Genomic DNA, 11,069 nt, shown 5'->3' with positions numbered 1-11,069 from the left:
GCAATCCCTATTGCAGCTTATCTAAGGGAGGATTCAGGGTCACGTGATCCAACCGTGGGTGTGTTTGGTGAAGGGGGATGTGGGCACATCATGGCCGGCGTGTCCCTGATTTCATTTCTGGTGAAATATTCTGGTTTGCTGTAAGGCTCTGCTTCAGGCTGAGCAGCACAGGATACGGTTGCAACACACATTGCCTAATTTCATTTCGTTTCTTAATTCCGTGTTGTCCCTCAATACTGTTCTCTCCTCTGTGTGGTCTCAGACAGTCCTCGTATTCGGTTTGCTTCACTCCTGCCCTGTTACGTGATTGTCATGCTTAACATGTGAGTTTCCAACAATAGAAGATGAGTCTTCAGTTCAAGCCTGACATCCTGGATTCTGGGTTTTAATGGTGAAAGGAAATGGCATCTTACTAATTTAGATGATCATCATTTATCCTGGAAAAATAATCACTCCAAGTGACTCTATTAAAAAAGGCTCTCAGTAAAGCTAGAACATTTCACTATTCATCACTGATTTTTAAGAAAATAAGAACAAACTTGATTTGGGATGGGTCCGGGTATCGGTTCTGACATAAACGGTAGTAACCAGACCGAAAAGCAGCGCACATTTCGGTGCTTTATTTCGGTGCTTTATTTCCCTGAGATGTCAGACACTTTAGATTCTAGCCATTCATTTTACGTTTCCGAGGATAGTAGGCGGGCCCAGGTACGAACGTCCTTTTAGAGCAGAGCTACAGATTAAAAATGCCCAAGGCGAAGCGGTCAAAGTCTGGCTGTACTTCACAACAAAAGATGCAAACTCAGCAGCAACAAGTGCTTTAAGCTGATACTGTGATACTGTCAAAGGAGGTAACACCTCAAATCTGATGAAACACCTGGCGACGCATAGCGTTTTTGTTAAAAGCCGAGAAATGCGCCGTATTTGATAGCTTGCTGCGAGACCTCACACCGTGCACATCTACTGCGGGTGTGGTGCCTGTTATTGGACCTGGAGTTAGCAACATCCCCCAAAAACACGAAGAGGAGAGTCCTGGCCCCTAGCCCTGCCAGTGTAGCAGAAATGATGAGGATGATGATGCAGCAGCAGCCGTTCTTCTCTGCGTGAGTAGCTTCATGTTGTTCGTGTGTAATTTACGTTGAGTAGGCTAACCACGTTATTACATTAATGCATGTAAGGTGAACTAGCAAACATCATCATAGCTACATGCGGCTGTCTTCTTGTTTGATGGCAGATACTCCCTTCACCCTGGCCAAAAAGGCTAAAATGACCAAAGAAAAAGTGGGAAACAGTTAAACATGAGAGGTTTTTGGACAAAGTTTGTGTTCTCCATTCTTTAAGCACCAGCACCGTTTCAAAAGTACCAGTTTGGCACTGGTATCGGATAAAACCTAAACGATACCCATCCCTAAACTTGAGTCTGTAGCCAGGATGACAAACAGAGCTCCAAACATTCCTTTAATCTCAGCTATTACTGAATTCATGAAACCTCTTGATATCAATCTTTTGTGATACACCGTCATATTTACATTATTTGTACAGTGCCAATGATTTGCTTTGGTAGCTGCTCAAATTTCACTGCTTATATGTTTAAACTTAATTGATTAAAGTGGTTGTTTTCTTTTGGATCTTTTATTAGAATAGGCTCTTATAATGATTTTCTTGTGAAAGGTGACTTTAGATCAGAGTGGAGGAACTTGCAGCAGCGACAGTTTTGTGTACAGGATGTTGATGATCAGATAAGACGACAGGAAACGTATGCAGGGACGTGAAAGCAGCGCTTTAAGAGTTTTAAAATGATGAGTAACGTTGAAGAATTTATATAAATACAAGTCAATGAGTCAAGGACATAATTAGGATCATGTTTTTGATTAAAGAGTCCCAAACATGATGAGTTAGGGAGGTGCAGGAAAAGGTGTTTTGTTTCCTTTGCAGAAGATCTCGGCGACCACAGGGGGGTGAGGATGATGGAGGCCTGAGGCCTGATGGACCACAAGAGAGGGACCCAGAAAAACCTAATCTTACGCATGGAGTGTTCTCGAGTGGGAGCTGGCATTTTATTATTGGACCACTTAGATGACATGAGGTTGTTGTCTGATTTGCTGAGCCAGAGGATGGGTGTCAAAGAAATGGAACAAGTAAAGTGTAGTGACCCTCTTTTTAACAAAAGAGGGTCAAAAGGGGAAGTGTGGAGATCAGGGAAATTATTTTACTGCTATTGTTAATAATCATCATCATTACCATTGCACTAATAATATAATCTACAGTATTGATATTGCATTCAGAGGTTTAAACAGTGTGTGTCTTTCAGAAAGACTAAGTGGCAGGCTGACAGGAAGTTGCAGGTTTGCAGAGTGTGCCTTTTGCAGAACTGAAACCGAAGTGCAGGTTGACAGGAAACAGCTGCCATGAAGATAGAGACAATGTTCCTTTTTAAACTGTGTTAAAAGTCATTGTGGTTTTGAATTGACGTATGCATATATTGTATCTGATGACGCATGAGATACAAGCCCTGATGGTATGAAATATCTGTTTATGCTTTGATTAAGTCGGAGATCAGCCCTGTCTGCGAACGGAGCTGGTCTTCCCACGCGTGTATTTCATTAAAATCAATTGTCTGACCAAGCTCTTGTTGGACCATGGTTGTTTGTACTCTCCTTCCTCAATATTTGAACCTTAACAAGGGCAACCTGCACGTGGCGAATAAAGCCTTGATTGATTGATTGATTGATTGATTGATACCAAAATTAGGGGGAATTTACGACTGTGCGCTATGTGCTTCGAATATTGTGTGTGGTTTTTGTTTTATACAGTTGTCAGTCAGGCCTCTAACTATGAAACAAATTACACTCCAAAAGACCCCGGGCTTCTGAAAAGATGACCCGGGCTTAAACCTAGCATTTATTTTACATTATACATTTACATTATTACATTATTATACATTTATTTTTATTTCAGGCTTTATCAGAGCTCAAGTTTCTCCTCCTGTGACCCCCATATCCACAGGGAGAGTGGTCACCTCTAACGGCCTCAGTGTTCATCGCCTGAGCTGTGGTAAGATGGAAAATAGTGTCCAAGAATTCACTGCAGATCAAATTCAGACTCTCAGGCTAAATTCAACAAACTTAACAAGTATTGGATGAACTGTTTATAGTTTACAGCCTTTTTATGCACAGCTGCTTATTTTCAGTTTAAATTGTATTTTCCTGATCAACAAACCAACAGTGCATTTATTCTTTAAAAAAGCTCTGAGGATGTTGGACTGTGTATAAAAGTTCAGAAACATTTGATGTAGATTAGAAACAAAAACACTGACTTAAAGTTTCCTCCTTGATCAGAGTTAATGTAATATCCACTGTGGTGGTGTACAGAGGTACAATCCTCATTATTTATGGATCTGCAGCATCTGAGTCTGAAACTGAAGCCTGAAACCTGGATTATTGCATGTTGTGTTGAGTTGTTCCTTTTCTCTCATACTGTGTCTGTATAACAGTGGGTGGAATGATCATTGTGAGGTCAGCTGAGTACAGATGTGGAGGTGAAGTAATCTGCTCTCACGGTGACGCTGTGAACAACGTGAGGAACAGGTGAGCACTGTGGGATGGTAGAAGTGAGCCTTTGATTCAAAAGAAGAAACAAACTAAAACCTGTTGAACAGCTTTACTCAAACTAACAGGAAGTAAATGATCACCTGAAAGTAACTTGTTTCATATCTTTGAGCTGAAAACCAGCTGTTTCTGTCTCCCTGCAGCTGTGATGGAAAAACCGAGTGTGACATAAAGTCAAACATTACTTATGATCCTGGAGTCTGCAAATACCTGGAGACCACCTACGACTGCTTCACACGTAACGACTCTGTTAAACCTGTGATTAGAAATGACTGATGAACCCAATCTGTACATGAATGATTACAGTTTCTATGGGATCTGTGTCTGTTTCAGGCCGCAATGTAACATGTCAAAACTTCCAGTCAAACCTTCAGTGTGGTGAGAACACAGCTTCTATGTCTTTGTACGTTTCCTGCAGTAAAAATATCACCATGGTTACAGTTTGACTCTATGAACTCTTCCTCAGATGAAGGACAGGTTATAGTCGTCTCCTGGGCGAATTATGGTCGCCGTGACAAGACCACGTGCTCTCATGGACGTCCTGACTATCAGCTCCAAAATGTTAACTGCTCCTGGCCAGGAAGCATGAACTATGTAACTAACAGGTACAGATGCTGACTCTGTTTCTTCAGCTCTCCATCTTCTCTCAGATGACAAAGTGAATTTTTGCTGATTCACCTTTGACCTGCGTTCACAGGTGCAATGGGACAAACAACTGTACTGTTGAAGCAAAGAGCAAAGAAGACCCGTGTTATGGCACTTATAAGTACCTGGAGGTGTTTTACACTTGTCAGAGTAAGTAACTCAAATAATAAACTTCTAAAGATAATCTTTTAGGGTCGGTACATTCAGACTTGTTTTTGAAGTGAATGAAAATGAAAATTCTTCATCATTTTTAAAAGATGAACCTTTCTGTGCTGAAAAGAATCATCAGAAAATCATCAGTCACGAAGATTTCGTCAGTTTGTTTTAGATCCTGAGTGAACACCTTGTGATTTAATCATCAAATAAATACAAATATTATAAAATAATGATAAAATAAAAATAAAACCAATCAAAGTGACATTTAAAATTAAAATCAGCTGACATTTAAAAACAGAATTCAAAAAGTGTTTACAAAGTCATTTGAACGAACAAAAGGTACTTTTATTCGTACTTCGTACTTTCGTAATATTTCCTCTGAATGCGAGACGATTGGCAACTCTACTAACTAACCTTATGAATAAAATAAAGTTCACTATCAGTAACATCATAGCACCCACCCAGCTGTATAGAAACTCCGTCATGCTAGCTAGTACGAGTTATTGTAACTGACTGTAAAAAGTCAGCACAGCTAAAATAAACTCCACCTAAACTTGGTTTATATCTGACCCAGATAGACTGCAGGTCATAACTTCTTACCTGAAGTTCAGTTCACACTCGGACCGGCGGCCGCCTCGGGTCTCTGCTCCTCCTGCCTCACCTTTCCCTCATCCACCTGGTGGAAGCTCTGCCACAGCCACCACCAAACAACTGAGTTATTTTTACAAATCTGCCAATCCACCAGCTTTCATTGTTTATACTGTTACAACAACAACAAAAAAAAAGAAAAAAACCCCATCGGCCCATAAAAACGAAAAATCCCCATCGGGCATACCGGATGGCCAGCCCAGCTCTGATTGTAGGGTAGCAAACATCGTCGGAAAACACGTTTTCAACACTGCAGGTTACCTGGTGTAATGCTTTACTGAAACATGGTCTGACTCCTATCTAACTATATAAAGAGTAACTGAAGGTTAAGCCAGGCGCTCACACCTCCGCTCTGCTGCGTCTCAGCCACCATCTCTCTGGCAGAAAGGGCGCTAGAGCAGAGCAGGGGAGAGGCGAGATGGAACAAACCATTTCTTTTGGGGGGGGGGGGGGATCTATACGTTTGTCTTTAGAATATTACGTCTCAACCAAGTACTGTATGGTTTTTCTATTTTTAGTAGTGTGTCACACAAACAGCAAATATTGTCAAAAAAAGTAAGACATCTTTGGGGGTGCTTTGATTCCTTTGGGCTATATTAGCTAAAAACGCCCGTGTTTAAAACTAAATATGTTCCCTAAAACGGTGACAGCGCTACAGACCCATGACAGCCTTACCCAGTCAGCAAGCAGCTATGACCAGCACTACTTGTGCAGTTAATAAGAGGACAGGTAATGTTTGTCGCATTGTTATGCTCATTTGTTTCAATTCGTCAGTTGCCACAAGACAACTGACCAATGTGTACGTAATAAGCTAATACTCCTGGGTGCTATAGAGTACAGTGTACGCTGTACACCATACTTCATGGTTTTGCTGCATCAGTCTGCCTCTCTGAGTTAATTTGTGTTTCTCCTACAGCTCTGGACCGCCCAGGTCTGATGCAAGCCAGATCCTTTTATTTAGTAAAAATGGGATTAATAGTTAAACATTATTGTTGAGGGGCACAGACAGGACTCCGCACGCACACAAACATTACAAACACAAGGGCACTTTGGGCACCCATCAGGAAAGGGGGGGTGCTCAAGCCCCTCCCGCCCCCCCTCTGCACGTGCCTGGTGAAAGGGGACAATCTGGGGATCCGTGGGTCCAAGGGGAAACTCACACGTTCATATAGTGGGGAAGTCACACAACTGTCACACAGGAGAGGAAAATTACTCACAGTCTGAAAAACAAGCACAAATTCACGGAGCTGAGAGAATCACTAACGTGTCTCGCACAACCGTCCAGCGACCAGAAGCACAGCGTCCCGGCCTTAAATGGTGGGAAGATAATGGCAGCTTAATTGCGAACAGGTGTGTGGGAGGGTGGGAGCCCACAGTGAGCTCCGCCCAGGCAGAGCGGTGAGGAGAGAGTGAGAGAGAAACAATACACATGTAGCCTTGCGGGGCCGGCTGGGTAGACACGGGGACGTGACATGTTCACTCCGTCAGCTGTTGAACACCTGCTGCTGATTTAAGAAACACGCCCATGTTAACTGGTGACAGTCACAGTTTAACGTTTTCAGCTGTGTGCGCCCTGTAAAGTAACACCATCAGGATGTTCTACATTTAATGACGCACATCGATGGATTGGTGCAGGCGTATCTCAATAAGTTCTGCTCAAATAACTGGATTATGGATTCCTCATAACCAGGTGTGTTATGAGGAATGTTGTCACAGTTTATTTATAATGTGTTGTTATAAGCTGATTAAAAAACAGAGCCATCCAGTTACTATGTTACAGCGCCACTGTCAGGGTTCCTGGGCCGCTGACCCAGCGTTTTCAGTTTGGTCTTCTGTCAGTGTTTAGTTTTCATGTTGGTTTCCTGTTTTATTGTGTTAGCCTTTTGTCTGTGTGTACTTTGTTCATTTCTACTTCCCAGTTTCTCATTAGTTAGTTCAGCTGTGTTCTTACCGGTTTCTAATCATCCTCATCATCCAGTCGGTTTCCCTGAGTTCCTGGTATTGTTCTCACCTATTCTGCGTGTGGGCTTCCGTGCTGGCTCTTTAACTGGCCAGCATGTCGTGGAGTGGGTGGGAGGTGTCGTCCAACATCGTCCTTCTCTTGGACAACATCCACGTCTCAGACACCACCTTAAGGGAGTCCGGCTCCATCCCCACAACATTACTGGCCTTGCAGATCAGTTTATTTAGTCTGTTAGCATCTGTGAACCTCAACCTGTTGTCCCAGCATGCAAGAGCATAGAGGACAGGACTGGCCACAACAGACTGATAGAAAATCCTGAGCACTGTCCAAAACACACTAAAAGACGCAGAAAATACAGATATCTCTGGCCTTACTGTAGAGTACCCAGTCTACTTTATTTAATGTGTACTCTGAGGTATTTATAGTCCTTCACCGTGTCCACGTTGACCCCCTGGTTTGAAACACAGGTCGCAGCTTTCCTGGTCCTCCTAAAGTCCACAATCAGGGCTTTTGTCACACTGAGCTGCAGATGATTCTGCTCGCACCATGTGACAGAGGAGTCGACCACAGCCTGGTACTCCATCTCATCACTCTCACTGATGCATCCAACCGCTGCAGAGTCATCAGCAACCTTCTGAAGATGGAGGTCTCTGTGCAGTGGCTGAAGTCTGTGGCGTAGAAAGTGAAGAGGGGAGAGCATGGTCCCTTGTGTTGCCTCTGTGTTCCTGATCACATTGTCAGACACAAAGTGTTGAAGACGCACATATTGTGGTCTTCCTGTCAGGTAATCAACAATCCAGGACACCGCAGAGGCATCTACCTGCATCACTATCAGTTTATCACCCAGGAGGGTCGGCCTGATGGTGTTGAATGCACTGGATAGTCAAAAAACACGACCCTCCCAGTGCTCACCGGTTGGTCCAGGTGGGCGTAGACACGACTGAGCGTGTTTGGTACAGGAAAGAGGGATGACGTCTTCCACAGCACTGGTGCACAGGCCTCGAGGACACCGGGACTCACCCTGTCTGGTCTTTCAGGCTTTTTTAGTGGAGTCGTTCATTTGTCTCTGAACCTGGTCCTAGGTAAAAGTTACAGGTGGAGCAGGAGTGTCAGGACTTTCACAGTATGCTCAGGTGCAATGAGGAGAAAGAGGGAGAGAGAGTGGTGTGGCTTTGGACTGTAGGCTGACTACAGTTAAGTCAGTCGGGGGGTGAGCGTTAGCTGCAGTGTCAAATCTGTAGAAGAACAAATTCAACCTGTTGGCCCTCAGCTCTGCTTTTGAATGGCGTGAGTCCAGTGACGCTTTTCAGGACTTTTCAAGCTCCTTAGACTACCGTGACCTGGGTGACTGAGAACCTACAAAGACATATCTTCATGCCACTCCAGAGCTTTCTCATGTTGTTCTGCTGGAGTTCCCACTCCAGCTTTCTCCTGCAACTGTCCATAGCCTCTCTGATCGTGCCCTTCAATAAAAACGAAACCCTTTCCACCTCCTCTCTGTGGCCCTCTTTTTATCGTTGAGGAGAGCTGTGATGTTCTTTCACCCACGGCTTGTTATCCGAATAACAATGTATAGTCCGAGCTGAGATAATGGAGTCTGAGCAGATGGTTATGTAATCACTGATACACTCAGTGTCCTGTGGGGCTCGTAACGTATCTGCCTGTTGCCTCATAACAAGTTCTCTCTCAGCTGGTAAAACAGACGACATACTGTGTGAAAGTTGGAAGTATAGCATTCAAAGTGATGTAGTGGAAGTCATCCAAGGTGGCTATGAAGGCATAGAGTGCTGAGTCTGTAACCAGGTATCGCAGAAGGAATAATGTCAAATGAACCTCATCAGCTTAAATTCAAATAGACTCAGTAGTGGAACACGGCTAGGTATTTTCTTTGTCTTTTGAGGAATTATTAATCTGATTATCGACCTTCTACCTTTACAATTATTTTGCAGCTCCTTCCTGCCCTGCTGGTTGGACTTGGTTTGGAGGTCGCTGTTTCATCTTTGATAGCAGTCAGAAGAACTGGACTGATGCTGAGGTACATCAGAAATAACAGCAGCTGTATGTGTACATGTTATATGTGGGACATATAAAAAGCTTCCTGCTGTGAGAATCATTCAGTGAAAGAAGACTTGCTTTATATTCATATTCACACACAGTTGGAAGTGCATGAGTAAATACACAGGACTTCTGTTCTTAGCTGATTATTGCTGCGGCGTCACAGCCCTGCACTAACAGCTTCATGCTGATACATGCAGTGCAGTAATGTTCATGCAGTGATGTTCAGAATTCAGAGCAAACATTCCCTCCTCGTGTCTCTTCTATTCATCAGCTCTCTCTTTGCTGCCTTCATCAAACTCACTTTATCTTTGATTTTAAATGCATTCTCACACTTTTCATCTTCTGTGCACCTCATCTTCCTCCTCAGAGTTCCTGTCAGACACTCGGTGGAAATCTGGCCTCATTCCACAGCACAGCTGAGTACACCTTCATCAGAGAGCTCACTCGCACAGCAGCAGGGTCGTATCCAACAGCTTGGGTTGGAGGCAACGACAGAGAGACTGTAAGTGTTTCACAGATAAAGAGGATGAGCTGCAGCTGTTTCTGATATTTCATATGTTTCTCTTCATATTCATCAGTTTGATTCAAAGGTCAACATGTGACAGACTGATTAATCAGGACTTTGTTCCTGGAGACAGATGTTGCTGTTGACTTGACTTTTCTTTTCATTTTTTACCTGCACAAACAAAATGAACCTTCGTTGTGTTCGAGTGGTGTAAGAGGTCTCATGTCTGCACTCTCAGCATAGATGCATCAAAGTACATCAGAACAAACTGAACTTTATTCTTCCAGGAAACTGTGTGGAAGTGGAGTGATGGTTCCCAGTTTGACTTCACAAACTGGGGTAATGGACAACCAAACAACTCTGGAGGAGAAGATTGTATGGAGATAAACTTTAATGGTACAAACTGAAAGTGGGCCTGTTGATGAAATGTGTTTGGTTTTTATATTGACTGAAGTCATGTGATCTTAGGTCTTTATAAGAACTGTGTTTGTTCTTTTTACATTAGAGAAGAAGAAAACATTTACAGCACAGACCTCTGATTTTATTTCTTTGTTTTGATTCTTTACAGGACGAGATTTTGTCAACGATGTGGGATGTAACTCACAGAGAGGGTTTGTTTGTGTCAGAGGTCCATAACTGCTCCTTCGTGTCCTGACACGTCTGACATGATGATGTCACAGCCTCACTGCTGATGTCACTTCCAGCAGGATGTCAAGCCTCGATGACATCACTGCTGGAGGGTATTGATCAATATGATTTCCTATCACAATAAACATGAATAAATAGATATCCTGAGCAGCAATCAGTCTCACCTGTTTTCCTAATTTCATTCTCACTTTGTGTAATATACTGAAAATAATTTAGTAAAGCCACACACACAGGTTTGTGTAAGTGACACAATATAGAATATAATTTAGAAAATTCAAACAGTCTAGCTGGTTTCACTTCCTAGCTGTAAAAGCACGCTTCTGCAAAAGCATGCAGTTTCCTGTCAGCACTTTTTTGGCACAGAGTGTACTCAGAGTTAGGCCTTTCTCATATGAAGCAATATAATCAGCATATAAACATTTAAGATAATAAATTTAAACCTCAACACCTCCCAGCCCATTGTTTATTCAGTGGGCTGGTTTCACTCATTATGCAAATGTATGTTTATAAGAATGGGGAAACCTGCAGTCAGCTGAGACTGAAGAAGTCACTTGGATGCAGTGGCGGTCCTAGCCTGTTTGGTGCCCTGGGCGAACACCCCCTCTGGTGCCTCCCCACCCCGTCCCCTGTACTCTCTACCCCACCCCACACATAAAATATATTAAGGATTGTACATTAACATATTTTACTGTAAAAACTGTTATTTTAACAAATAAACAACTGACAATGGCTAATTAACCTCTGGGGTCGACGGACGCGCCGGTGCATCAAAATCACATGACCAATTTAAGACAACACAGCTACAAGATGCAGCGACTCAGAGTCTCCATTTCAACTT

The 11,069-nt window shown here is 43.0% G+C and overlaps 1 protein-coding gene and 1 long non-coding RNA gene across 2 annotated transcripts; both read left to right on the top strand.

Annotated features, from left to right (window-relative positions):
- Window positions 1–813: 813 nt before the first annotated feature.
- Window positions 814–3,847, top strand: LOC146645927 (uncharacterized). Its single transcript, XR_014909017.1, has 4 exons — window positions 814–1,103; window positions 2,959–3,054; window positions 3,494–3,587; window positions 3,752–3,847. It is a non-coding gene; the product is annotated as an uncharacterized LOC146645927 (long non-coding RNA).
- A 232-nt stretch (window positions 3,848–4,079) lies between these two features.
- On the top strand, window positions 4,080–10,219 carry LOC146645926 (galactose-specific lectin nattectin-like). Its single transcript, XM_085392619.1, has 6 exons — window positions 4,080–4,213; window positions 4,306–4,403; window positions 8,970–9,055; window positions 9,446–9,580; window positions 9,871–9,979; window positions 10,152–10,219. The coding sequence occupies exons 1-6, from the start codon at window positions 4,194–4,196 to the stop codon at window positions 10,217–10,219; spliced, it is 516 nt and encodes a 171-aa protein (XP_085248745.1). The 5' UTR covers window positions 4,080–4,193.
- Window positions 10,220–11,069: the final 850 nt, after the last annotated feature.

This window comes from Rhamphochromis longiceps, linkage group LG20, assembly GCF_057381845.1.
Source record: "Rhamphochromis longiceps isolate RC_006_pf linkage group LG20, R_longiceps_female_GT1.1, whole genome shotgun sequence".
In the NCBI taxonomy this organism is placed as follows: domain Eukaryota; kingdom Metazoa; phylum Chordata; class Actinopteri; order Cichliformes; family Cichlidae; genus Rhamphochromis; species Rhamphochromis longiceps.
This window is presented reverse-complemented; position numbering and strand designations above follow the sequence as displayed.